The 24,380-nt window shown below is 46.9% G+C and overlaps 9 protein-coding genes and 2 long non-coding RNA genes across 13 annotated transcripts; 6 read left to right on the top strand and 5 right to left on the bottom strand.

The window, feature by feature from the left end:
• Positions 1-550: 550 nt before the first annotated feature.
• Positions 551-1,493, top strand: LOC136200254 (uncharacterized). The gene is made up of 3 exons (XR_010673326.1): positions 551-718; positions 770-1,092; positions 1,152-1,493. It is a non-coding gene; the product is annotated as an uncharacterized lncRNA (long non-coding RNA).
• Positions 1,494-1,624: 131 nt separating this feature from the next.
• On the top strand, positions 1,625-2,735 carry LOC136200394 (uncharacterized). Of its 2 annotated transcripts, XR_010673374.1 has the most exons (5): positions 1,625-1,716; positions 1,766-1,883; positions 1,956-2,067; positions 2,122-2,453; positions 2,505-2,735. XR_010673374.1 is itself a non-coding variant. In XM_065990778.1 (3 exons), exons 1-3 carry the CDS (start codon positions 1,649-1,651, stop codon positions 2,049-2,051), a joined length of 282 nt encoding a protein of 93 aa, XP_065846850.1. In that variant the 5' UTR covers positions 1,625-1,648; the 3' UTR covers positions 2,052-2,110. The 2 variants fall into 2 exon arrangements, 1 of the variants encoding a protein (XP_065846850.1); XM_065990778.1 differs by lacking the exons at positions 2,122-2,453; positions 2,505-2,735 and having other exon boundaries at positions 1,956-2,110.
• On the bottom strand, positions 1,964-4,905 carry LOC136200393 (uncharacterized). The gene is made up of 9 exons (XM_065990777.1): positions 4,787-4,905; positions 4,536-4,721; positions 4,313-4,480; positions 4,080-4,253; positions 3,814-3,981; positions 3,304-3,762; positions 3,102-3,245; positions 2,746-3,042; positions 1,964-2,686 (listed from the first exon to the last, which is right to left on the bottom strand). The coding sequence occupies exons 1-9, from the start codon at positions 4,866-4,868 to the stop codon at positions 2,280-2,282; spliced, it is 2,085 nt and encodes a 694-aa protein (XP_065846849.1). The 5' UTR covers positions 4,869-4,905; the 3' UTR covers positions 1,964-2,279.
• Positions 2,905-5,362, top strand: LOC136200396 (uncharacterized). Of its 2 annotated transcripts, none has more exons than XR_010673375.1 (11): positions 2,905-3,201; positions 3,255-3,311; positions 3,361-3,443; positions 3,499-3,774; positions 3,826-3,988; positions 4,092-4,491; positions 4,551-4,641; positions 4,690-4,845; positions 4,907-4,996; positions 5,046-5,162; positions 5,213-5,362. It is a non-coding gene; the product is annotated as an uncharacterized lncRNA (long non-coding RNA). The 2 variants fall into 2 exon arrangements; XR_010673376.1 differs by having other exon boundaries at positions 3,817-3,988.
• A 2,281-nt stretch (positions 5,363-7,643) lies between these two features.
• LOC136184183 (uncharacterized) lies at positions 7,644-8,657 on the top strand. Its single transcript, XM_065971035.1, has 2 exons — positions 7,644-7,805; positions 7,854-8,657. The coding sequence occupies exons 1-2, from the start codon at positions 7,644-7,646 to the stop codon at positions 8,469-8,471; spliced, it is 780 nt and encodes a 259-aa protein (XP_065827107.1). The 3' UTR covers positions 8,472-8,657.
• Positions 8,600-13,162, bottom strand: LOC136184180 (E3 ubiquitin-protein ligase RBBP6-like). Its single transcript, XM_065971030.1, has 10 exons — positions 12,808-13,162; positions 12,622-12,694; positions 12,529-12,571; positions 11,679-11,720; positions 11,522-11,610; positions 11,364-11,469; positions 10,898-11,305; positions 10,732-10,821; positions 10,642-10,678; positions 8,600-10,579 (listed from the first exon to the last, which is right to left on the bottom strand). The coding sequence occupies exons 1-10, from the start codon at positions 12,986-12,988 to the stop codon at positions 8,754-8,756; spliced, it is 2,895 nt and encodes a 964-aa protein (XP_065827102.1). The 5' UTR covers positions 12,989-13,162; the 3' UTR covers positions 8,600-8,753.
• A 43-nt stretch (positions 13,163-13,205) lies between these two features.
• On the bottom strand, positions 13,206-16,282 carry LOC136184181 (E3 ubiquitin-protein ligase RNF216-like). Its single transcript, XM_065971031.1, has 19 exons — positions 15,909-16,282; positions 15,802-15,841; positions 15,652-15,728; positions 15,504-15,582; positions 15,353-15,448; positions 15,184-15,304; positions 14,891-15,036; positions 14,803-14,832; positions 14,667-14,738; positions 14,554-14,619; positions 14,444-14,492; positions 14,288-14,387; positions 14,152-14,230; positions 14,005-14,102; positions 13,819-13,900; positions 13,717-13,767; positions 13,597-13,654; positions 13,437-13,547; positions 13,206-13,384 (listed from the first exon to the last, which is right to left on the bottom strand). The coding sequence occupies exons 1-19, from the start codon at positions 16,280-16,282 to the stop codon at positions 13,341-13,343; spliced, it is 1,773 nt and encodes a 590-aa protein (XP_065827103.1). The 3' UTR covers positions 13,206-13,340.
• Positions 16,283-16,352: 70 nt separating this feature from the next.
• LOC136184182 (uncharacterized) lies at positions 16,353-17,624 on the bottom strand. The gene is made up of 7 exons (XM_065971034.1): positions 17,508-17,624; positions 17,360-17,449; positions 17,211-17,306; positions 17,028-17,156; positions 16,849-16,980; positions 16,548-16,664; positions 16,353-16,492 (listed from the first exon to the last, which is right to left on the bottom strand). The coding sequence occupies exons 1-7, from the start codon at positions 17,619-17,621 to the stop codon at positions 16,376-16,378; spliced, it is 795 nt and encodes a 264-aa protein (XP_065827106.1). The 5' UTR covers positions 17,622-17,624; the 3' UTR covers positions 16,353-16,375.
• A 9-nt stretch (positions 17,625-17,633) lies between these two features.
• Positions 17,634-19,676, top strand: LOC136184179 (uncharacterized). The gene is made up of 2 exons (XM_065971029.1): positions 17,634-17,762; positions 17,821-19,676. Exons 1-2 carry the CDS (start codon positions 17,690-17,692, stop codon positions 19,539-19,541), a joined length of 1,794 nt encoding a protein of 597 aa, XP_065827101.1. The 5' UTR covers positions 17,634-17,689; the 3' UTR covers positions 19,542-19,676.
• Positions 19,677-20,276: 600 nt separating this feature from the next.
• Positions 20,277-22,221, top strand: LOC136183522 (uncharacterized). Its single transcript, XM_065970186.1, has 2 exons — positions 20,277-20,391; positions 20,440-22,221. The coding sequence occupies exons 1-2, from the start codon at positions 20,310-20,312 to the stop codon at positions 22,155-22,157; spliced, it is 1,800 nt and encodes a 599-aa protein (XP_065826258.1). The 5' UTR covers positions 20,277-20,309; the 3' UTR covers positions 22,158-22,221.
• Positions 22,192-24,369, bottom strand: LOC136183529 (uncharacterized). Its single transcript, XM_065970193.1, has 8 exons — positions 24,257-24,369; positions 24,109-24,198; positions 23,959-24,058; positions 23,776-23,904; positions 23,595-23,726; positions 23,291-23,407; positions 22,505-23,237; positions 22,192-22,432 (listed from the first exon to the last, which is right to left on the bottom strand). Exons 4-7 carry the CDS (start codon positions 23,836-23,838, stop codon positions 23,130-23,132), a joined length of 420 nt encoding a protein of 139 aa, XP_065826265.1. The 5' UTR covers positions 23,839-23,904; positions 23,959-24,058; positions 24,109-24,198; positions 24,257-24,369; the 3' UTR covers positions 22,192-22,432; positions 22,505-23,129.
• Between the last annotated feature and the right edge of the window lie 11 nt (positions 24,370-24,380).

Below are 24,380 nucleotides of genomic sequence, written 5' to 3'. Positions count from 1 at the left end.
CGTTCGGGTGAGAAAAGTGCCGGCAACCAGACCATAGTTGAACACCCCCTCCAAGTCGTGCCCGCTCGAGCCTAGCGCGGGCCGTACTTGTTGACGACAATAAGACCTTAAACGATCGTTCTGCCCAGTGCGTAAACCGAGGCCGAAGCCCCCCATCGCCCTGCCTACAGGCTCCGGCACGGAATTAACCGTGGGCCACGCTGAGTTCCAACTATCCTCGCTTGCCTTCTGTCGAATCTCCCGAGCCAGTCCTCTCAAGGATGAGACGCAGATTGCTCCACGCCGCACCCACCCTCAGCCGCAACTGAAGGAAGATCTGTGTGCGCTTCGCTTTTGAACCGTATAGCTCCGCCCAGCGCGCTCATTGGTTCGCGGCGTCACGTGGTGTGACGTTAAGCGCGTTCATTGGCTCTACCGCTCGTAGGCGCGAAATCGTAAACCGGTTTTGAAAACAGGTTGGCGGCAACGGCCAAAATCTGATGCAACCATGATGCAACATCGTCGACGTCACGGTCACGCGAGTGACGCAAGATCGACCGCGCTCAAGATGGAGGAAGATCTAGACCCGTTGAGAAAGTCGAATGGCGGATAAAGTTCTCGAAATACCACGCGATCCCTTTGAATACAACGTGCTCTTCTTATATTCCCGGATGTAAAATCGACTCTGACGGCGCCCTCGAACGCAAAGGACGACGAGGACGACCCGATCGTCCGCGAGGTTTGACCTCGCATAGTGCGAAAAAGCTGTATTGCACGTTTATTTGTTCAGATTGACGTTTACTTGTCAAATCCGGCGGATAAAAACCTCGCCGTACCCTTGGGCTTTGTGAAAAGGACTGCTGGCGTTTCTCTCCGCCGTTGTCGACCGTTTTGAAGTCAGAACGCGAGCATGACGCCGTCGCGGCGTTATCGTGTTCATCGAACGTCTACGATCTCGCCATTCTCTGCAATTCGAGACCAAGAGCGGATCTCTCTCTCTCGAATCGGGCGATTTTTGAAGAAAATGAACACCGAAACATGTTCAAAGTCTCCTTGGGCGAATAATAGACATAGGTTATTACCTATTATATCTATGGGCAAATACAAGTCAAGGTCCACGGATTCTTCTCTTTGTGTAGGAAGAGAAGAGAATTTTTGCTTTTTTACTGTAGGTCTGCGACTTCGCTATTTCTATCACTATTTCATTCATCAAGCCAATCAGAGACGTTCATCGAAACACTTGCAATCAATGATTGCAAGTGACTAAAGTTGACCATCTGTTGGAGTTTGCGCGCATTGCGGCAGCGGAGAAATGTCTATAAGGAAACTCTAGCAGGGACCAGACTTCGCTCACTTTAGTCATAGATACTAGTTAGGTGCCTTCCAACATCCGGTTTTCAATTGAACGTCAAAGCAGCCATTTTAGATCCTTTGCCTATCTGTCCAATTTCTCCAACGCAGCACGGTCGCAGATCCAGCTGTCATGAAACTACAACATTCATAGATACCAGGGGTCCGTCTAGCCTCGCGTGCCAGGCTCTCCTCGTAGTGAAGCGCGCGTTAGCGCCTCACTCCAAGGAGAGCCTGGCACGCGGGCTGGCACGCGAGGCTAGGGTCCGTCAGTGTACAACGTAGACTCACGTGAGCAACACTAGCGCACTCGTCAAGCATGGAAGGAAAGCTGTTTGGAGGTAGAAACGAGGACGAAACAGCGGCATTAGAGGCCATAAAGGCAAGGTACTAGCACTTAAAGCTGTGTTTGGGGTTCCTAGAGGCTCTGAACTAGGAGCTTGTCGTTGTGCGAAAAGGAACACGATAAGCTGGTGAAATGCTTTCGCGAAACGTGGTTTGGAATTTGCCATCAGGAGCACGCTGCTTTCTGGCACTGCTTTCATCGGCACAGAGTAAGAGAGAAAGACAGGAAGGGCATTAGATAAACGTAAGAGGCCGAAGTCTCATTTACGAGCGTCCTGTAGGATTCTATGATGGAAGAGTACGTATCACGTAGAAATAGAAACGAACTATGGACAGACGATACAGAGCAAAAGACAGACAATAACGTTTTGAACTAATAGAATAGCTCTTATAGTAAACACGTCTCTCGGCAACTTTTACATAACGTCTGGTCGAATATCTGTTTAGCCCAACCAACACTGATTTGGATACTAGATAATGAGCACACACAGCACAGCGATCAGTCACAAGAGAAACGCGAAGCATGCTATCTACGAAACACCCAGGCACTCTACTGTTCTAAGTCACAGCAAAGCAAGCGTCTTCAAACTAAGCAACCGCCAGCTTTAGCCTTTGCTGAAGGAAATGGAAGAAACGCAGGCGGGCGTTCCGAGAACAACGACTTGAAATTCAACGTAGTATTTGGGACAGTCAGTGTAAAACTGGCTGACAATCTTACTGTTGATATCGCTTATTGGATGAAGACAGTCAATGCCGGTATTGTGAAAGTGCGGGATGTGGTAAGCTCTATATTTGGATTTCTTCTCACTGGTGAATATCTTATCGCCAAGGTGAATCTTGACACTGTCGTCGGATGTGCAGCGAAGCCACACACTCATGTGGTGTTTACCGCCTTCATACATAACCACAGTAAACGTCAGCTTTGTATTTTTGCTGCTGACAGGCTCTGTGGGCATCGTTCCCCAATTAAAATTGAACTTGCCCGGATACAAACAGAAAGCTGAACTACCGACTGCAAAACAAAAGAGATAAAGGTAATGATGGAAATAGAATTGAGACATTCACCCGCACCTGTTACATGCGTGTCTCGCTTTTTTCTCCGTTGAACGACTGTGTCGTTGTCTGAGTTGGGAAAGAGGCACTCTAGACACACGTCCAAGGAACATTCGTTGCCAGGTGAGGAAGTGAAAGGCAACATAATTTTTTCATCGTCATCAGGATGCTCCAGATCTTCGGAGTGCACTAGCTCCCACGCCGTTCCTCCAGTGCACACCTTGCTTTTGAATCCGCAGTCTCCGGACGACGTGTCGTTAATACAACGGAACGAAACGTCCTCGTCCTCGTCGTCATTTCGGCGCATTACGTGACCTTGGTAGGAAGAATACTTTACCAGTTATTCATTTCAATAATAATTCGCTAATTTGTACTTGCGTTGATGGGGTTGACGCAATTGACTCCGCACGACGTGCTGCAGCATTTCATTTTGCCAGGACAAGATCCATCGTGTCGACAATGGAGTCCGCAGCGGTTCGTTGTTGAGTTGGAAATCTCCGGACATTGGCCACTTTTTGCTATAATAGAAAACACAATGATTGTGCCAAAGCAAGCGATTCGACTACTACTACTCACTTATGCAAGTATCAGTCTGACTCGTTTCAATTGATCTCATTTCGAATAAACTTTCAGTAGACACATTAATTTCCAACTGAATTCTACTCCGGAACGACTCCTCTAGATTGGACGACAATTGAATGCAGACTGGCGTCAAGGTAAGGTTTGAATGAACAGAAGCTTGTAAATGCAGTGGCACACTTGTTCCCACAGTAGCATCATCGCGTAGGTTTAGAAGCCGGGCTGTGACCGACACGCGCCCATTTCCGTCAGGTATGCGATAGTAGAAAGAGATAGATCGCAAAGCCGGCTGCACTGGGTCATCTACTGACGACGCGTTGACTCCAGTAGTTGGCACTCGGTTCGGTGTAGTGATTGGCGTCAGATTCATTGCCGCTGCCATGTAGAAAACGTGGCTGCTAACAACATGGGTTCCGTTTTTCAAAGGAATGACAGGATGCACTCCGAATAGACCTCCTAGAGAGAGAGGTAAGATTGGACGAGCGTCATTCTATATGTTGACTCTACCAGCTGCGGAAGCTTCCACGCACGAAGGCATTGCTCCGGTCCATATTCCATTGACGCATCGACGTTCGCTCGAGCCTATGAGGTTAAATCCGTCATTGCAGAAGTAGATGACGGAGTCGCTCGATTGAAGGAAGACTCCATTGTCAACAGGATCAACGGGACCGCACACTAAAAGGTACTAAATAAATAGTGATTCTAAAAAGCCCGTTCGCACTTAGTCTGTAGCGCGAACGAGCTCTGAAAAAAGGTAATTTTGATTTATGTACGTTTTCGACAAGGCAAACCCGTGAAGAGATTGTTTGTCCAGTTTCTCGTTTCGGGATCGCACGTTCGAGTTTCGTCACCTAGCGGAGCAAAACCTTCGGGGCAAGTGAACGTCGCCGTCAAGCCGTCATCTGCTATGCGGGTCGAAATGCGTATAAGTTCCTTCACGTCGCATACTATTTACAAAGGAGAAAGTGAAAGCGGAACCGTCGAATTAGACAACAAAACAGTCTACCCGAGCAGGCTTCTGAGAAACAAAGGCGGATTCCCACTGTGCCACCTTCGCATTCCTTTCCGTAGCGATGAGGCGCGGGATTATCGCAAACGCGTCGTCTCTCGTTTCTTCCTTCGCCGCACGTTGTAGAGCACGATCCCCATTCGCCCCAGGCTCCCCACTGGCCGTCTGAAAGCGAAGTATAGCAGTTAAATTTATCTGTCTATGTTATAAGTTGGCTTGCCATGGACGCATTCAGGAGCCGTTCCACTCCACTTGGGCTGCTCTTCCTGTGCATTGCAGCGTCGAATACGACTGGCCCCGTGAAGACTATAGCCTTCGTTGCACTTGTAAACTGCCCTTTGGCCACTGCAATGAATTTTGACTTCCCCGTTTAGGACAGGTGGAAGACTAGGACACCGTGACGAATCTAAAGTGGAAAAAAGCGCTCGTTACTGGTGAGACATGGAGCGGGGTTATTGGCAATCAACATGCATGGAGTCGACGAAATAAACGAGTCGGCGATATCGATGTTCACTCCAACAACGCATAGGGTAAGGAGTAATGCGGTGCTCATTCTTCCACGATACTGTACGTCTTTGCTGAGCCTCACAGGAGCCTCACAGGATATATGCCGGGGTCTACCGTGAATTCTTGTATTTATTGACTCATGCACATCTGGCTTCACTACGGGCTAGGAAGCAGGTAAATACGAACGAGGCTTCTACCCGCCTTTTACCAATGATTGGATTAGGTTCGGATCTTCACTCTTGGTCAATTTACAGGTGGTTTAGATCATGTGAATCACACAAACACTCGCGCACTCTAAGTTACGGCCCAAAGCAACAAGCAACCGGCCGTCAGCTTCAAGGTAGTATTCGGGACAGTCAGTGTAAAACTGACTCGCTTATTTTATAATAGAAAGCGCGGTGCTCACCGTTGGATCTCTTCTCGCCAAGGTGAATCTTGACACTGTCGTCGGATGTGCAGCAAAGCCTGTTGATTCTGTTACGCACGAGATATCGCTGTTCATCCCAACAACGTATAGGGCAAGCACGGATATCCGTGGGGCAAGGAATAATACGGCGCTCATTCTGCCATGCGGTGCTATCTTTGCTGAGCCTCACAAGATATGCCGGGTCTATCGCGAATCCTTAGATTTATTGACATATGGCCCCGACATAGCCCCGACATATGGCTTTGCTTTCCCGCCTCGTGCGTTATTCGCGCGCGCGCTTGTGGAAGTCCCGGCGTGAGATCGATCGAGCCTCGCGGAGTTTCTCTCGCCGATCGCCGATTCTACTAGTATGTTACGGACGTACAGGTAAAAGGAGCGGACGAGCGACGTGGTAAATACGAACGGGGCCCCCAATTTCGGGAACCACCTCTTTATTCCATGTACACCCTAGGCGTAAGTGACTTGAAACACATACCTCTGCAGCGAAGCTGCTAGGCGCAAGTGACTAAGCGTCTTTATCAATGGGATCATCGCACGATAAAGCGGCAAGTTATAAATAGGAGTGGTTTGTTCATTTACTGACTTAGGTCTAATATTTTTTGTAGGAACACTTGGTCCTTCCTTGCCCCGCGGTAAATTAAGCATTTAAGCCCGGTAGCTAGGAACAGCAACACCGTGACTAGCTGCTTAATTGCTTCAAGTCGAGCAACGCCTCGATATGGTGTCCGCAGACTCTACACTTCGTTTGCAAGTGCAGCTACCCGTTGTCGTAGCCCTTATAGAAGACGTACTGCCCTCGTTCTCGCGCCAAAAGAGTAGTAGGCACGCTAATGCCTGTATTCTTTTTCCTTACTTTTAACAGACTTGGCGTCACGTCCGTCGATCGTGCCGTAGCGTTTCCAACAGATTAGTTGCTGTCGAGCTTCCATAAATTGCAAGTGGGCAGCCCTGCATGGTTTAGTCGGCTCTCTCGCGGCAATACTTCAAAGGACACAGATACGGCGGCATTGGGGTAGGTTCAAAAAAGTGTCTTTTTCTTTAGGACAAGAATATGATCCATAATGGCACTGGTATCCTTATTCTTCGTGACGGCTTTTGACGGGCTCAGGTAGGCATTAGTAAGTAGAATGACTAGTTTATTTGTAATTCAGTTTCTTAGGTTTTGGGTCCTAAGCATGACCCTGTTAGTAAAAAACTGCTTGCCGGGGTCCTGAGCACGACCCGTGATCAAAAACTGCGTGCTGGGGTCCTGAGCACGACCCCGTGATCAAAAACTGCTCGTTGGGGTCCTGAGCACGACCCCGTGATCAAAAACTGCTCCAGTTTTTAAGGGGAAGGGACGATTGCTTTATTTAATAAAATGAAAAAATTGCACAGTGTTTCTGGTTTCATGCGCGGGCAGTTTTTTGACAGGGTCATGCCCAGGACCCCGGCGAGCAGTTTTTCATCACGAGGTCTTGCTCAGGACCCCGGCGAGCAGTTTTTCATCACAGGGTCTTGCTCAGGACCCCGGCGAGCAGTTTTTCATCATGGGGTCTTGCTCAGGACCCCAGGACCTAATGCAGTGACACAGTAGTTAGGGTAGAACCATATGTCTCATGTACCTGTCCTCCAGAAGCTGCTGTGAATTATCCTTGCCATTCCTGCCTGCTCCTTTTCACCCTAATTGTCAAAAAATCATTAATTAAGTAAACGCTGACCATTGCAACGACTACCTGAAATTATCTTCAATTATAGCAAACGTCAATTGACGTCGTATCCCATCATCCTTTCCTCTTCTATATAAAGTCTTCTGCAATTTGTCGACGCCTCGCCCCATGGCAGAGAGACAAAACAAGCCAAGCGTTCAAAGATTCTAAATCCCAAGGTAGCGGAGAGCTTCACCAGGGAAAGGAAGAACAAAAAGTCTAAGAATTTGCATCAGTTAGGTTATATATTGAGCGTGATGTGCGCATACCGGCTCAATTTTCTACTCTAGCTGCTTTGAGGCTTTCAAACTTTCAGGTGTGAGCGCAGCTCACAGACCTAATGCATCAGCAAACCGGAAATTTCCGCAGTCAAGAATACTTCATTTTGAATGACGATGAATGAATCTCAAACATCGTTTGCGCCATTTCGTTTACTTCTTCGGTAAGCTCAAGTACGACTTGTGTGGCCGTTGCCCACGGTGAAACTCCAAGCAGAGGCTGACTGAGACCATTGGATAAAAGACAATGGTTGTGTCTTTGTTCTTCTGCGCTTTAGTCGAGAAATTGAAGTCCAAAAGCTATCTTGCGCATTTCCACTACAACAACGTTGATGGCTTACATACCTAAGCGTTGCTCTTTCACTTGTCTTTGCAGCAAGCGGCAAGAAATTGCCAAGAATCACTCGTGTCTAGCGTACGTTAGCGAAATGGACGAAAGTTCGCTGATCGACTGGGTGTTCGCACATGATCCGTTTCTTGTATTTGCGCTGGGCTTCATCATTGTGCACGAAATCACTTTTGTCGGTGGAAGCCTCTTCTTGGCCGCAATCGACTATTTCGATCTCAGTCCCGAGAGCAAAATCCAAAAGGTAACAATGAGAGATAAGCTGTCTTGAAATCGAAGGTGTATCTTTCAGGGAAAACATCCCGATAAGGAGACAATTGGGTTTTGGAACTGTCTGGGTCTTCTAGCACTCAATCATCTCGTCTTCCAGCCACTAATGCTTCCTTTGACATATAAAATAGCTGTCCTACGAGGCATGAAAATGAATCTTCCTTTACCATCAGTGCTCGAGGTCATCACGCACGTCGCCGCGTGCCTTTTCATTAACGAGGCTTTGTTCTACTGGGGTCATCGCGCTCTGCATCATCCCCTTCTCTATAGACGTTTTCACAAAATCCACCATCACTTCCACGTTCCCGTCGCTTTCTCGGCGGAATACGTTCATCCTGTTGATAACCTCATTACTACTGCCATTCCGCTCGCCGCTGGTCCTCTGCTTCTCGGGTCGCACATGTTCACGTTTTGGATCATCACCGTCATACGTCTTGCCGAAGGGTTGGACGGTCACAGCGGGCACGATTTTTGGTGGTCGCCCTTTCGTTATTTTCCGTTCAGACCGAGCGCTGCCGTGCACGATTTTCACCATTCGGCAAATTCAGGCAACTACGGTGGACTGCTGCTGCTATGGGACTGGCTCTGTGGTACAGACGCGGCATATAAAAAGTTTCTTGCCAAGCAGAAAACTAACTAAAATATATGAGCCCTCTTGGAACGTTTCTCGTATTAGATAGGATATTTGTATGCAATCTGCTTCACAGGAAGTCTTGTCGACGGCCTATTGCACTGCCGAGTAGTTAATAGCGTCACAGCATTTGTGGATGATTTTTTAGTGCCCATGTTTCGTTACAGTAGAAGACGATCCATTTTACAAACTAAACCATCATAATCTCTATTGAGTCTCTCCTACTGTACAAGTTTAAATTAGTGGAGGGGGTGGTGAGAACAGCTAGGTCTAGTTAAACTTTTTATGGAGTCAATCTTTCTTTCCTGGATCAGGTATTTTTCTCTTTATAGGAACTCTCTTCTGCTTAGATTCCGTCTCCTGGTCACCGGTCTCGACAACGACAACAGAACGTAAGGACGGTTCGCTTCCGCGCTTATCCTTTCCCGATCGACTTACTAGAGGCTTGTGTCGCGAGCGATGTCGTTCCCTATCGCGAACGTGCTGCGCGTCGGCTATGGCCCCAAGTACGGCCGCCTTCAACATGCCAGCACTAGCTACGGCTGAAGGACGAACCTTCCTCTTGCGAGAATCGGGTAGTTTATTGGCCTCAGCGTGGGAAGGCGGCGGCATCTCGTCTTCTTCGGGAATTTTCTCGGAAGCCGAGGACTCCTCCACGGAATTGGGGCCTTGATCTGCCTCCGTTGAAGCGGTTTCTTCTTTTTCTTTTGCATCGCTACCACTGCTCATCGCCTTCTCGTCTTCTTTGGCGGCATCTTCAACATTTGACGCTCCCGTTTCGACGTCTTTACCTGATTCATCATCATCATCACTACCGCTGCTTTTTTCTTTTCTATTCGAACTCCCGCCTTCGCTTTCTTCACCGGAGCCCTGATCGCGATCGCTCTCCTCCCGATCGCTGCTCGATTCGGCGCTCTTCTCCGCACCCGTCGACGTATCGACGTTTTCACCGGTCATCTCCTGACCACCGGTCGACGACGCACCGGCGTCCGCTTCTTCCTCCTCCTGATCTTTCTCAACTTCGTCATCGTCAGGACTCGGCTCGGCTGCAGCGACAGCGGCCAATGCCTTTTTCCTCTTCTCTTCCTCTCTCTGCTTCTTCGCTAGACTCTTCCTTCTCTCCTTTTGTCTACTTCTTCGATTCTTCTTCGCCGCGCGCTTCGGCGAACGACTTCGCGACCGAGCCGCTCTTCGCTTGCGCCACCTTTCCTCCGTCGCCCTACTAGTCCTACTCCTAGATCCATGCCGACTGCGATCTTTTCTTGCCGGCGACCTACTTCTATCTCTTCCTCTTCGCCTTTCTCCCCGTCGCCGCGGAGACCGCGAACGATTTCGCCTAACAACGCGCCGCTTCGGCGGCGGCGATCGACTCCTAGTTCTACTCCGCGATCGTCGGCGATGTCGCCTTGGCAACGGCGAACGCGACCGACTTCTCGATCGCCGTCGCCGTCGCCGTCGCTTTCTCGTCGTCGACGACGACAACGGCGAAGTCGGCTTTTTCGTTGACGGCGAACGAGATCGACGACGATAGTGACGTTGATGATGACGACGACGATGATGATGCGATCGTCTTCGCGACGACACAGACGATCCGGACCGGGATCGGGACCGGGACGGAGACGATTCTGATCGCGATAGAGACGCCGACGACGACGACGCCGTCGACGGGGTGCCGGAACGCGAACGAGATACCGGGTCATTTCTTTTTCGCATCTCTTCCTGCCGCCGATAGAACTCCTCTTTGGACATAGGCGGTGGATTGGCGGCGGGCGCTTGCGGACGCAGCGGCGGGTCGACGGTTAGAGGAAAGCGAGGTGCGTACGGGGGAGCCACAGCTGGCGCCGCCGCCACCGCCGGCGGCTGAGGCAGTGGCGTCGGCATGGGATAGGGCTGCGGGTACATGTGCGGAGCGGCCATGGGAGGCGCCGCCGCCATCATCGATGGCTGGTACATGTTCATCGGGTACATGGGAGCGATACCGGGACGCGCCGGTTGCATGTATGGCATGGGAGCCGCAAGAGCGCCTGCCATCGTGGCAGGTGGAAGAGCCGATGGAGGAGATGGCGGCGGCCTTGACGTTTCAACGCCGGCACCGGCGTCTTGCTCTGGAGTGGAGTCTAAAAAAAAAAAACGAGAAAGCATATAGCATGCGATGAATACGTCGATATTGCATCGTCACCTCTTTTCCCACTCTGCTCTACTTTGATTTCCGGAGCCTTAGAAGAAAAAGTGTAGCAATTATTCAATAGCAAAACAGTCGCACGCAAACCTCTTCCTTGACTGACATCACAGCCTTCTCCTTGGGAATGTCCTGCATCCGACTGCCGCCTGCCTTACTGTTCTTGAAATTATCAATGGTCTACACAAAAACAAAGGTCACTATAGCAATAAGTGTGAATGCGCTATACATATACTACGTCATGCGAGAGACAGACCTTTCTCAGCATCCGATTCGGTATCAGATTGTCCGGCGAAACGTTTTCCTGCTTGCAGTCGGTCTCGGGGCAAACAAAATTATTCTCCAACAAATAATTCCTAATGCAATCATCGCAATAGCTGCGACCACAACACGGTATCAACACCGCGTCAGTCATCATCTCGCGACACAGAGGACAAGTCATTTCGGCGGGAACCGGTTTCGAGACGCCCATTCCCGAAGCGGCGCCGGCGGCGGCGGCCGTCCCAGAGGGCGGCCTGTCGGTCGTCTTCTTCAAACGATTGTACGCGTCCTTGTCGACGACGGGAACGACCAGTTGGCCCGTCGACGTTATCATGACACCGGGTTCGAAGAGACTCTGAGCCGGACGAAGAATCGTCTGCGGAATGCCAGACGCTTTTTTGAGCTAAGGGGGTGAGGAAAAAAATTGAATCTAGAGTTGTCGCTTTCTTTTTCCTCCCTACCCCGTTCAATGGACAGTTTCGGATGTGGTGACCTGGCTTGTTGCACTTGAAGCAGATGTAGTTGGGATGGGGTGCTCCTCTGCCTGCCATTCGCACTCTCTGATACCTGTGTACACATACGATCGAGTGAAGGAAAATCTTCCTTTTCGTCTGCTTGCTTTGATGGATCGTAATCTTCTGTCGCTTGGTTCATCATTGCCTTGATCTTGTCCTCTTCGGATGCGTGGGCTTTCGATAGGTCGGGAGTCTAGTGGAAGGAAGACGCGGGGGCTACTACTAGCGGCTAAGACTCTTTCGCGGACCACTTGCTGCTACCTTGCTCAATTCCATCACAGATGGTCCAGGCGTCAGTTCCCCCTTAGGAATAAATCAAACTAACTTAGATATGAATAGGAATAAGGTACGGCTACGACAACGTTAATTTAATACACCCCCTCGCTCCTCTTCCTAACTAGGTAAGTAAGCTGTCTCTTGTTGCCAACACAGTCAATGAAACAGGAACTCGGGCCGTCTCTCCGCTTTTCCCCAACTTTCTCGACCACCATCCAGATGACTCTCTAACGTCTGCTTGCACTACTCGTTCAGTCACCACACTGAAGTTCTATCTTCGCAAGTCAATAAAAAAGTTCCTTTCAAAAGGTTCACAGTTCAGAAAACAAAGCTCAGTCACTAACATCAGGAGCAATATATACATATGAGAAAGAACACTCTTTTTCGCAATCAATGAACATATAATGACTGTTTCAAAAGCGCGCGCGCATAAACAATGCAAACAGCGACGTCGAGATTGGTCGAATTGACGAACACAACAGAGAAAGAGAAAGCAGACCGCCTGCTTCTTTCCAAAAACGAAAGAAACGAGAGAAGGCCCACTTGCGAGCGAGGCAAGCAGCATCAGCAAGCCAGAGAGAGAGGAGATAACAACAAATGATGCGAGAAGATGGGAGCCCCCTTAAGCCCACGGATCCCCCTTTCCGCCCGCACTACCTACGTATTTTATTTCTTCGTACCCACGGGCAATCGTCGCCATGGCAACGGCAGAAGAGAGCCTCTCGACAACATAGAGTCCAATAGTGACGTCGCGAGGCAACTCGACGCCGCGCGACAAGCGAATCGCCACGTACAAAGAGTAAAAATCGACTACGACTACGATTACGATACATACTGGATGATTATCGGCGACGCCGACGCTTTGATCTTCCACGCCGCTAAAATGAACACGCCAAGCGAGACTTCGTTTCGCTTTGTTTTGACGTACCTAGCGCCCATCGGAACTCGTCGAACGATCACCGATGCGTTTCGCGGTATCAGCGTTCCGTCTCCTTTGTATTCTGTACGAAAGAGATGCGATTAGTGAGGCGGGGCCCCCAAAAGGACACGAATCGCACGTGGCGCGAAAACGCGCGGGACGACGCGCGACAGCGATCGCCGGTCGTTTAGGTACCTTCTTTCGTTTGCGCGTTGACGACTTGGAGAAGGAAATCGTTCGACTTTCCGGCGCCGCTCGCGATTTTCTTCTGCGCCATTATCGCCTGACGCAAGTCGGAGAGGGAGATGTGAAGGCCTTCGAACGTGATCGTGTCGTATTCGAGGCTGTTCTTGTACTTGTAGTGGACGCACGACATCGTTGCCAAGGAGAGGGCAAAAGATTCGAGATATTCTCGCGCGAAAGGCGCGACGACGGGCCGTGAAACGAGGCTTTCGCCTTTCGCAAACGTCTATCGGTTATGAATAAACGACGGACGCGTCTTCGACGGACGAGAAAGACGGCGAAATCGCGAGAAACTCTGTAGATGCGTGAGTGAGTCACGCTGAGACGCTCGACACCCCCGTATGCAACAGTTTGTCTACGTCATGATGACGTTTTTGGAATGCTTTCAATTCGTTAGAGACAGAAAACTACAGAGAAATAATAACTCATCAACTCAACTCGATTCTTTCACTTAAATTATAGTTAAAGTGGCCTTCGCATCATAATTATGAGTCTGGACCAATTTTAATAGAAACACTTCTAGATTGCTCTGAATGCAAACAAAAATGAGCTGATTTTCATATACTAGTAATTGCACTTGCCTTTAGCTAACTGATTGCGCTCTTTTTCTGCTTGGGCTTTGATCTCAGCAATAGCCATCTCTTCATCCTGATGTGAGTTTGTCCAAAGCGAACATGCGGTACATTTCTTACCTGCAAAACCAAACTCTAACTCTGATAGGAAACAAGATAATAAACCGACATTTTGCGCCATCTTTTTTCGGATCTCTGGGATGCGAGCAGAAATGATTATATGTAATCTATCATCAAGACAAGAAACGCGTGACGATTTAGGAAGTAATCCGCGCGTTTTCGTCCCTACATTCGGTTTACGACAAATGTAGCAAAGAGTCGCCCCGCACCGACACGTCATCTAAAAAAGAACCTATTAGCTTCACACACGTACACGTACTTGTTAACATACCCTATTGCAGCCTTCTGTTTTGAAGAACTCAGTGTGACACGTGTGACACGTCCGCACTCTTGCTGCAGTCATTCTTTCTTCACTAGAAACGTCAACCCCAATTAGACGCAATGTAAACGGAGGACCACGTGCATGGAGGTGATTTATACGACAATGATTCTATTTTAGTAATATTTTTTGTCTTACGTGAGAGTTCTGAAGGCAGTGTCGCTCCTCGTTTGCACTTCGCTGCACTTTAATCCGAAATGCTCGTTCCAGTCTTCCTTGCAGTATCTGCAAGTCTCCTGAAAACAGTTCCAGCACCTCACTCATTTTTTTCGCGAACTAATCAACCTTCATGCATTCTGGGTTCTGGCATCGGAACACTTTATCGTCAGGAGCCATTTGCGCTCCGAAATTGCACCTCGGACATCTAGAACAGTCTAGCATTTTCCCCCTTTCCAAATTTATGCAAGACTACTTGACCAACCTGACGAGATCTGGCACCGCAGCTAGCTGCAAACATTCCTCAGCAACCCTCTCCTCGTATTTCGCCAAAAGATCCGCTGACAACGCTTTCTGGAGTTGACCTAAAAGCGGCAACAGTCACTCGAGTAATGCTAAGCACAGCTGATAAAGAACGTACTTTTCATAAATCTAGCCCCGCAGTCGGACTCCATGCACTCCAACTCCGCCTTAATTAACACGAAAGGACAATTAAAGAAAATTATCTCAATAGAATACATGTCTTCTCACCTTTCCACTCCCATACGTGGCTTCTTTAGCATAGCTACTTAGGCACTGGCAACAAAACAAGTGACCCTACAAAAATTATCTAGCATAGATAGAGGAGAAAATTTTTTCATTGCCTCCATGCACTGGATCATGTCTTCAAAGAAGAATTCACTGAAGCAGCAGCCACAATCAAACACAGAGCCGGTCTTCGTAAAAGAGCATTTAAAGTAATGAACGCATCGCTCGCTGTTTCAATGTACAAAATAGTACCGCTATCGATTCCTGTTCCAGCGCTCTTCTCTACACAATAACAATAGGTCCCAAAAATGTGACTCAGCCGATCAAGGCCAAATCTTACCTCTGCCAGCTTCAACTCGTGATTGTGATAGAATTCGATTTCCTTACCAACTTCCGGAAGTAGGAATTTAACTGGTGCTCGCTTTCGTTTGTTCATCAATGGCTGTCCCACATGCACCTCCATCACTGGAGGCAATTCCGGAAAAACTGAACAAGTAAATAAAAAGCCCATTTCAATGGCCGGTATAATGCAACCCCCACATCTACTACGTTCAATAGAGATCATCACTAAAGGGGCCTCAACGCGTCCATGTGAGATTACTTGCAGTTTGGAAGATACACCATTAGCCTAACCTTTGCGACGAAATTCCGCTTGAGCCGCGTCCTTTCCTAATGTTTCCTCGAGACACCGTCTGGTCGGTGCGTAATGATAGTTGTGCAGCGCTGCTACCTTTTCAATGTCTCGCTTTGCAACCTGGTAAACAGATATAACCTATTTTTAGTGCAATCGGCACGGTCTTACGAGGGGAAAATCATTGGATAATAGAAGCATCACTTGAATTTGGGCTGGACGCGAGGGATAATCGGCGTACTCTGTGAAATAATTGACAAACTTTTCCTAAACGAATTTAATTCAATTGATCAATAGGCACAGGATTCATTTAGAAACTGACTTTGGTTGACGCACCACTTGTCATTGGCTTATCCTTCTTCACTTTAGGATAAGCATGTTCCAAAAGATAGTTGCAGACTCTGAAAGCAAGGTCACAAAAAATCAAACCTATAATAATCTATATGTATGTATGTATGTATGTAAGTAACCTTTCCGCATGTTGCGTTCTCTCTTTCAGTAGTCGCTCCCTGACAAAACCCGGATCTGCATCAGGAAACGCCATCAACTACGAAGAGAAACAAATTCTGATTGACTGGCACTATGTGAGGAGGAGCCAGTGTCGCCAGTCTTCCGCTTACCACATCCTGGAGCATTTTCCCAACGGGAAATTTCTCCTCTCTGATAAATGAATAAATAAATAAATAAATAAATAATAAAATAAATAAATAGTCTGGTTCTTTCTCACTTGACGATCTGAACGTCGCTACCCGACGAACTGTCGGAATCGATCGTTAGAACCCGAACAACGTCGCGCTCCTCTCTCGGTTTCTTCGCTTCTTTTCCTTTCGTCTCCTGCTTCCGCTTTGGAGGCGGAGGCCCGGCCGCGCGCGGCCCAATTCGGACGTTTTCTTCGACGTGGAAAAAGTCCCTTCTGTCGAGAATGACGTTGATGCAGTCGTCGATGAGAAAGGATCGCATCTCCGGTCGATCTTCGCGAATGCCGTTGATTCGAATTCGCGAGGCGACGCAGTGACGCAGACGAGCAACGGGACAATGGGGAAACACGACTTGAAGACGATGAACGACGTGCGCGGCGAGAGCGAGACCACCGTCTTCCATGACTGGAGGTTTGAGCGAACGATCCCGGATGCCGTTAGTTTTGGCGGCACTCGGCGAGCTACAAAAAAACGTGTACCAATACTCGGGCAGTCTTCATGCTCCTCTTTTTTCTGCTAGTATGTAAAACTCTCCAAATGCCTGCTTTGTAGCCCACTCTTGCTTCCATTTCCAGTGACTCAGAGTCACCTCAAAAATGCCTTTTGGTATATCCTAATAGAATTCGACATTAATTTTATATCCGTCATTTGACTACCGGTATATGTACCTTCAGCAGTTCTTCCTGTTTTGCTTCAAACTGAATGAGTTCATCAGTGAGAGACTCTACGTATTCTTTGCTTTTGTCCTTGATCGTAACACAACGATATCCAGCACGTTCAAGATACTAAAGAACAAAAAATATTTCATGACAAACTGTTCTAGCACTGTCACAAACACCAAACACTGCGTGATTCCACTTATTCTACTACTGTATCGAAATGAATAACACCAGCCCACGTTCTTTAGATTCAAATATAGTTTCCTTTGTGCTTGCAGTGTTCAGTAAAAGAGGATACTCGTCTACTGACTTGCAAATTTTTCTCAAATGACAGTAGATACCAATGACGTTTCTTCATGTGATCTTGAAGTGCTGCATCCGGAATTTCCTTGATAGTGTGAATATCGTTGAGTATGAGTCGTCCACCCGGTTTGAGCCACCTCTGATAATTAATTTTTCACAAAAGGCATAGAAAAAATCAGTTCTTACAAAAGAATTTTCAACAACTTTGTATTTTTTGTCATATGGCAAGTGCATTAGGGCGGAGCGCATCACTATGACGTCAAAAGTGCAACTAGGAAAATCAGCCTGCGTTGCATCGCATATTTCGAACTTCACCTAAACAAAAATAGCTCAAGTTTCTAGTCTACATAGACTGTACCAGAAACTCACGTTTCCCTTTCCTACATCCGTCGAAGCAGCTCTTTCGCTACCAACTTTAACCACAGCGGCAGAAATATCGACTCCCAGAACGTCAGCACCGTAAAACTACCGAGACGATCTAGTAGCCGAAACATCGGCATGCATTTGCGCCTACAGACCTTTGCCAGGTGAAATGCCATGCCACCAATCCCTGAACCAATGTCGAGAACTCTGTCTCCCTCTTTGAGCCCAAGCAGAGGTGCAACTTCCTTTGTAAAGTCACAGCTAGCTAGCAAGCAGCCGCTTTTAGCCTCTATAGACTCTTGCCTCGGTAAAAGCTTTTCCTTGGCTTCCAATGTAACCTACTCCATTTAGCTTTTCAAATGCCGCTATGGAATCTTCAGTGTACAATTCGCTAAAGAATGCTTTGTCCTCTTCCATAACTCCCGTATAGACCACCTGACCTTCCTCGCGTGAGCTCAACTCTCTGCCCGAATTACTGAAACTGCATGGATAGCACTGAAAGATCTGACCAGTGGGGGCAAATAGACGCCAGCAATCCAGGCTTTGCCAGTTCTACTGGTACGCACTATTGACAGTCTAACTTGAACAGGTAAACTGAAAATGTCAATTTTTGTAGAAGAGGAACGTTCTAATCCTACGAAGTACACGACAACGTTTATCACTGTTTGTGTGCTTGCAGCTGTTGTTTCGCTCAGCTTTGCCTTATCAAGTTCCCTTGATTCCCAGCATACTAATACATATAGCGATTCGTCTGACTACAGTGCAATGTACTGGCTTGGATTTTCTGCTATGACTTTAACAATTTTTTCACGAGGCGTGATTTGCGTCGCTTCACGCATTTGGCAAGGCCGTGATATAGAGTTGTGGAAGGAAGGTAACGAGAGGTCAATGCAGCCAATGGACATAGCAGTTATGATCGTTCTGTTTATTCTGACTGCGGTTGCTACTGCTGGAATTATAAGAACTCTTGTATTTATGGCACTTACCATTTCCAAATGCAATTCGGAGACTGACTTTGGTACGACTGCGATAGCGACAGCATTTTGCTACAACTTAGCATCACTGGTATTCTTTATTGTTCTTTTGTATTTGTTTTTCACCAAATATCGATATGAAGTATCTGCTTCAAAAGGCTCCAAGAAGAAGGTGACGGCGATTCTTGTTGTTTCAATATTTGCAGTGCTCTTTGTCGGATTAGAGAAATTTTTGGACTACATAAATCACACGGGATTACCTTTAAAGAGAACGGCAAATGATGCCTGCGATACCAATGACCGTTATTTGAAAGTAGAAATACGCTTGCGCCCATTCTACGTACAGTTGTGTGTCGTTTTGCTCTTTTTGTTGCTAGCAAAAGTAGCAAAGAGCAGCAAAACGGCGGGAGTTCTTCACTTTTGGTCGACGACATCATTACAAAAACTGAATCGACTGGGAGGAGAAAGCAACATCAACTTCGATTCACTTAGACCATTGGTGAAAAAGTTTTCATGCATTCTTTTAGTGGCATTTGCAGCTACTCTAGCCTGGACTGCTGGTGCTTTCTTATCGGCTAAACAGATGGGAACAAACTACTACGCCATAACTAACATTGCCGAATACATTCTCGCTTGCGTTTTATGCCTTCTAGGCTTCGGCATCTTGAAGAAGATTACAAATACGGCGCCAAAGCAGGGTTTTGACGTTTTCATTGCGGTGGGCCTTATCATCACTAGTTGTTTTACAGTTGCTCACCTCTTTCTATCTGCATACGCCAATTTCGCTTGTCTTCACCGCTCAAACTGCAGTTCAGTCGTCGAAAATGCCTCGTCAAATATACCGCTTCAGATAGCGCAAATTACTTCTAATTTGACTGCTGTTTCCTTTCAAGTTGTATTGGCAGTTAGTGTTCGGAAATTAGCAAAAGATTTGTGGTCCCTAAAGGTCCACACTCCGACGGAACAAGAGCGTATTCACATGGATGCAAAAACGTCGAGCTATGCTTTCTACGTATACCCATTCATCATTGCCTATATGACATTTACCAACTTTGCGAGGTACCTCATTGATCTAGCTCTGGAAGGACCAGATTCCAGTGAAAGAACTGCAACGGCATTGCGAGCTGAAACCGTCATCTATGGAAGGTCCGTGTGGGAGTACACTGATCGGATGCTATTCTCCGTCGCCTCTCTTTTCCGCCTTATTTCCTTTTTCGTGTTTCTAGAAGAAACGATAAACCTTATGCTTTCGACATTTACGGAGTACTGGCTATCTAAAGGCAATAAAAACCCGAACAACTTAGGTGATCAAGAGCAAAACAGAGGCGAAAGGAGACAACTGCTCGTCAATCGTTCCGTCTAATTGACAAGCGTTATGGTTCATTTACAGTAGGTGTACTGTCATTTTGTAGCAATTATTTTGTATGCATGATAAAAACCGTATACCGTTTAATTAACATACCTGCTGTCGCGTTCCACGTCCCACGGAAGTGGGAAAAACCGGCTTTCAATTCGAGCACGCGTGATACCCTGAATATAATTTCGTCTCCAGAACGCCTCCCCATGCATTATAGGCTCGTATCCAGCCTTGGATACGAGCCTACGTGCATTAGAGCAGAGCGCATCACTATGACGTCAAAAGTGCAAGTAGAAAAATCAGCCTGCGTTGCATCGCATATTTCAAACTTCACTTAAACACAAAAATAGCTCAAGTTTCTAGTCTACATAGACTGTACCAGAAGCTCACGTTTCCTTTCCTACATCCGTCGAAGCAGCTCTTTCGCTACCAAACATCGACATGGACTTGTGCCGACAGACCTTTGCCAGGTGAAATGCCATGTCACCAATCCCTGAACCAATGTCGAAAACTCTGTCTCCCTCTTTGAGCCCAAGCAGAGGTGCAACTTCCTTTGTAAAGTCACAGCTAGTAGCCGCTTTTAGCCTCTATAGACTCTTGCCTCGGTGAAAGCTTTTCCTTGGCTTCCAATGTAACCTACTCCATTTAGCTTTTCAAATGCCGCTATGGAATCTTCAGTGTACAATTCGCTAAAGAATGTCCTCTTCCACAGCTCCCGTATAGACAACCGGATCTTCCTAGTGTGAACTCAGCGAATCACTGAGCCCAGCAAGCATGGATAGCACTAAAACATTTGGCCAGTGGCAGCAAATAGATGCTGGCGATCAACCAGTAACAGATTTTGTCAATTCTAATGGTACGCAGTAACTTAGTAGACAAAAAGAAGTCGATTTCTTGTTTATAGAGGAAGGTGCTAGTTCCACGAAGTACACGTTAACGTTCATCACCATCTGCGTGCTTGCCGCTGTTGTTTCGCTTAGCTTTGCCTTATCGAGTTCCCTTGATTCCCAGCATACGAATAGCGACTTGTCTGACTACAGTGTAATGTACTGGCTTGGATTTGCGGCAATGACTTTGACAATTTTTTCACGAGGCGTGATTTACGTCGCTTCACGCATTTGGCAGGGTCGTGATGTAGAGTTGTGGAAGGAAGATAACGAGAGGTCAATGCAGCCAATGGACATAGCAGTTATGATCGTTCTGTTTATTCTCACTGCGGTTGCTGCTGCTGAAATTATAAGAACTCTTGTGTTTATGGCAATTGCCATTGTCAAATGCAAATCCGAGCCAGGCGCTTCTGAATTTAGCAGCAGTACCGTTGCTGCAGGATTTTGCTACAACTTAGCGTCACTGGTATTCTTCTTCGTTCTTTTGTATTTGTTTTTCACCAAATCTCGATATGATATATCTGATTCAAAAGGCTCTAAGGAGAAGGTGACGGCAATTTTTGTTGTTTCTATTTTTGCAGTGCTGTTTATCGGATTAGAGAAATTTTTGGACTACATAAAAGACGTGGGACTGCCTTTGAAGAGAACGGCAAATAGCAACTGCAATATTAAAAAGCATTATTTGAAAGTAGAGAAACGCTTGCGCCCCTTCTATATACAGTTGTGCGTTGTCCTGCTATTTTTCTTACTGGCGAAAGTAGCGAAGAGCAGCAAAAAATCGGGAGTACTTCATTTCTGGTCGACGACGCCACTGCAAAAGTTGAATCCATTGGGAGGAGAGAACAAAATAAACTATGACTCACTCAAACCAGTTGTGAAACGATTCTTGTGCATTCTTTCCGTGGCACTTGGAGCTACTCTCGCCTGGAGTGGTGATTTTATATGGGCTGAAAAAAAGGGAAGAACGGACCACTACGCTGGAGCTAACCTAGCTGAATACATCCTTTCTTCTCTTTTATGCCTTCTTGGCTTTGGCATCTTGAAGAAGATTAAGGACACGGAGCCAAAGCAGGGTTTTGACGTTTTCATTGCTGTGGGCCTGATCTCCACTACTTGCTTTCCAGTTGTTTACTGCTTTCTATCTATATACGCCAATTACACTTGTCTCCACCGCTCAAACTGCAGTTCAGCCGTCGTGAATGACTCGTCAAAACTTCAAATAGCGTATTTTACGTCTAATTTGACGGCAGTTTCCGTTCAAGTTGTATTGGCGATTACCATTCGGAAGTTAGCGAAAGATCTGTGGTCCCTAAAGGTCCACACGACGATGGAACAAGAGCGTATTCACATGGATGCAAAGACGTCAATCTATAGTTTCTACGTATACCCATTCATCATGGCTTACATGACATTCATCAACTTTGCGAGGTACCTGATCGATCTTGCTCTGGAAGGACCGATTTCTCATGGAAGAACTGCAACGGCACTTCAAGCCGAAGCCATTATTTATGGAAAGCCCTTGTGGCAATTCGCTGATCAGATGCTAATCTCTCTCTGCTCTCTTTTCCGTCTTCTTTCCTTTTTCGTGTTTTTACAAGGAACGATGAACGTCATGCTTTCGACATTTACGGAGTACTGGCGATCTAGAAAAAATGAAAATCCAAATGAGTTACTAGGTGATAAACAGCAAAACGAAGACGAAAGGAGGGCATTGCTCGTCAATCCTTTCGAATAATTGACAAGCTTTATCGTTTCTTTAGATACTGTGATTCCGTAGCAATTTTTTTTGTATGCATATAAAAACGTATAGTTTAACATATACCTACTGTCGCGTTTTTAATTAAGTTCCTGACTACGTCCCACGAAAGTAGGCGAAACCGGCTTTCGCTTCGAGCACGCGTGATACCCTAAGTATAGTTTCGTCTCCAAAACGCCTCCCCATGACCTGTAATCCAATTGGAAGTTTATCACTTGATGATAATCCACATGGTATAGAAATACCAGTTGCTCCTATATAAACACACAACAACAGCAAAACCTCTATTAGAGAATTGAGACCAGGGTACACTATGATGTTCTTGCCAGCCAAATTTGTTGGTGTCAGCATTAGACTGACTCCGTCCGACGATTCCCGTCCCGTCAAATATTAGCCGACGAGCTTTGGCAGCCAGTGTAAAGAATTTTCCGTTAATTAATACAAAGATTTAATTCGTCGCGCTCCTCTCTCGGTTTCTTCGCTTCTTTTCCTTCTTCCGCTTTGGAGGCGGACGCTCGGCCACGCGCGGCCCAACTCGGACGTTTTCTTCGACGTGGAAAAAGTCTCTTCTGTCGAGAATGACGTTGAAGCAGTCGTCGATGAGAAAGGATCGCATCTCCGGTCGATCTTCGCGTATGCCGTTGATTCGAATGCGCGAGGCGACGTAGTGACGCAGACGGGCAACGGGACAATGGAGAAACACGACTTGGAGACGATGAACGACGTGCGCGGCGAGCGCCCGCAGCGCTCTATTAACGCGCGGGGGAGGTCTGGAACCAGGCTACAGAGGCTACAGTCTTCTATCTATGCTTCTAGCTCTCTCTGCTTCTAGTATCTATGCCTCTACACCTATCCCAAGACTATCTCCCGTATAGCCTACGTCACGACAAAGTCACAACACAAAAGAGAACGGGTACAGTACAACAAATACTCAGGCAGTCTTCGTGATCGTCATTTTTCTGCTAGTATGTAAAACTTTCCAAATGCCTGTTTTGCAGCCCACTCTTGTTTCCATTTCCAGTGACTCAGAGTCACCTCAAAACTGCCTTTTGGCATATCCTAATAGAATTCGACATTCATTTTATATGCCTCATTTGACTACCGGTATGTACCTTCAGCAGTTCTTCCTGTTTCGCTTCAAACTGAATGAGTTCATCAGTGAGAGACTCTGCGAATTCTTTGCTTTTGTCCTTGATCGTAACACAACGATATCCAGCACGTTCAAGATACTAACAAAAAAGGATTTTCATGAAAAGCTGTTCTAGCACTGCCACAAACACCAAACACTGCGTGGTTCCACTTATTCTACTACTGTACTGTATCGAAATTAATAACACCAGCCCACGTTCTTTAGATTCAATTATAGTTTCCTATGTGCTTGCAGTGTTCAGTAAAAGAGGATACTCGTCTACTGACTTGCAAAATTTTCTCAAATGACAGTAGATACCAATGACGTTTCTTCATGTGATCTTGAAGTGCTGCATCCGGAATTTCCTTGATAGTGTGAATATCGTTGAGTATGAGTCGTCCACCCGGTTCGAGCCACCTCTGATAATTAATTTTTCACAAAAGGCATAGAAAAAAAATCAGTTCTTACAAAAGAATTTTCAACAACTTTGTATTTTTTGTCATATGGCAAGTGCATTAGGGCGGAGCGCATCACTATGACGTCAAAAGTGCAACTAGGAAAATCAGCCTGCGTTGCATCGCATATTTCGAACTTCACCTAAACAAAAATAGCTCAAGTTTCTAGTCTACATAGACTGTACCAGAAACTCACGTTTCCCTTTCCTACATCCGTCGAAGCAGCTCTTTCGCTACCAACTTTAACCACAGCGGCAGAAATATCGACTCCCAGAACGTCGATCGGCACCGTTAAACTACCGAGACGATTTAGTCGAAACATCGACATGGACTTGTGCCGACAGACCTTTGCTAGGTGAAAGGCCACGTCACCAATCCCTGAACCAATGTCGAGAACTCTGTCTCCCTCTTTGAGCCCAAGCAGAGGTGCAACTTCCTTTGTAAAGTCACAGCTAGCTAGCAAGCAGCCGCTTTTAGCCTCTATAGACTCTTGCCTCGGTAAAAGCTTTTCCTTGGCTTCCAATGTAACCTACTCCATTTAGCTTTTCAAATGCCGCTATGGAATCTTCAGTGTACAATTCGCTAAAGAATGCTTTGTCCTCTTCCATAGCTCCCGTA

Source organism: Oscarella lobularis, chromosome 2 (genome assembly GCF_947507565.1).
Source record: "Oscarella lobularis chromosome 2, ooOscLobu1.1, whole genome shotgun sequence".
NCBI classification, from domain to species: domain Eukaryota; kingdom Metazoa; phylum Porifera; class Homoscleromorpha; order Homosclerophorida; family Oscarellidae; genus Oscarella; species Oscarella lobularis.
The sequence above is the reverse complement of the archived record's forward strand: the minus strand, read 5'-3'. Positions and strand labels throughout refer to the sequence as shown.

Bases quoted from the DNA above. Each gene is read 5' to 3' on its own strand.
- LOC136184183 (XM_065971035.1), top strand. From the start codon at position 7,644: ATGGACGAAAGTTCGCTGATCGACTGGGTGTTCGCACATGATCCGTTT. The intron at 7,806-7,853 runs GTAACAATGAGA...TGTATCTTTCAG, and splicing joins CCGAGAGCAAAATCCAAAAG to GGAAAACATCCCGATAAGGA.
- LOC136184181 (XM_065971031.1), bottom strand. From the start codon at position 16,282: ATGGAAGACGGTGGTCTCGCTCTCGCCGCGCACGTCGTTCATCGTCTT. The intron at 14,620-14,666 runs GCAATGAAAAAA...TAATTTTTGTAG, and splicing joins ACATGATCCAGTGCATGGAG to GGTCACTTGTTTTGTTGCCA. The intron at 13,385-13,436 runs GCAAGTGCAATT...GTTTGCATTCAG, and splicing joins GCGCAATCAGTTAGCTAAAG to AGCAATCTAGAAGTGTTTCT.
- LOC136183522 (XM_065970186.1), top strand. From the start codon at position 20,310: ATGGATAGCACTAAAACATTTGGCCAGTGGCAGCAAATAGATGCTGGC. The intron at 20,392-20,439 runs GTACGCAGTAAC...TCTTGTTTATAG, and splicing joins AGATTTTGTCAATTCTAATG to AGGAAGGTGCTAGTTCCACG.
- LOC136200393 (XM_065990777.1), bottom strand. From the start codon at position 4,868: ATGAGCACCGCATTACTCCTTACCCTATGCGTTGTTGGAGTGAACATC. The intron at 4,722-4,786 runs GCATGTTGATTG...TTTCCACTTTAG, and splicing joins GTTTATTTCGTCGACTCCAT to ATTCGTCACGGTGTCCTAGT. The intron at 2,687-2,745 runs GTGCGGGTGAAT...TTTGTTTTGCAG, and splicing joins GCGAGACACGCATGTAACAG to TCGGTAGTTCAGCTTTCTGT.
- LOC136183529 (XM_065970193.1), bottom strand. From the start codon at position 23,838: ATGCGCTCCGCCCTAATGCACTTGCCATATGACAAAAAATACAAAGTT. The intron at 23,408-23,594 runs GTCAGTAGACGA...CTTTTTTGTTAG, and splicing joins CATTTGAGAAAATTTTGCAA to TATCTTGAACGTGCTGGATA. The intron at 23,238-23,290 runs GTACATACCGGT...GAATTCTATTAG, and splicing joins AACAGGAAGAACTGCTGAAG to GATATGCCAAAAGGCAGTTT.
- LOC136184179 (XM_065971029.1), top strand. From the start codon at position 17,690: ATGGATAGCACTGAAAGATCTGACCAGTGGGGGCAAATAGACGCCAGC. The intron at 17,763-17,820 runs GTACGCACTATT...CAATTTTTGTAG, and splicing joins AGGCTTTGCCAGTTCTACTG to AAGAGGAACGTTCTAATCCT.
- LOC136200394 (XM_065990778.1), top strand. From the start codon at position 1,649: ATGGAAGGAAAGCTGTTTGGAGGTAGAAACGAGGACGAAACAGCGGCA. The intron at 1,717-1,765 runs GTACTAGCACTT...GCTCTGAACTAG, and splicing joins TTAGAGGCCATAAAGGCAAG to GAGCTTGTCGTTGTGCGAAA. The intron at 1,884-1,955 runs GTAAGAGAGAAA...AGCGTCCTGTAG, and splicing joins ACTGCTTTCATCGGCACAGA to GATTCTATGATGGAAGAGTA.
- LOC136184180 (XM_065971030.1), bottom strand. From the start codon at position 12,988: ATGTCGTGCGTCCACTACAAGTACAAGAACAGCCTCGAATACGACACG. The intron at 10,822-10,897 runs GTCTGTCTCTCG...GTTTTTGTGTAG, and splicing joins CGAATCGGATGCTGAGAAAG to ACCATTGATAATTTCAAGAA. The intron at 10,679-10,731 runs GTTTGCGTGCGA...TTTTCTTCTAAG, and splicing joins TGATGTCAGTCAAGGAAGAG to GCTCCGGAAATCAAAGTAGA.
- LOC136184182 (XM_065971034.1), bottom strand. From the start codon at position 17,621: ATGGAAGAGGACAAAGCATTCTTTAGCGAATTGTACACTGAAGATTCC. The intron at 16,981-17,027 runs GTAAGAACTGAT...ATTAATTATCAG, and splicing joins AAGTTGTTGAAAATTCTTTT to AGGTGGCTCAAACCGGGTGG. The intron at 16,665-16,848 runs GTCAGTAGACGA...TTTGTTCTTTAG, and splicing joins CATTTGAGAAAAATTTGCAA to TATCTTGAACGTGCTGGATA.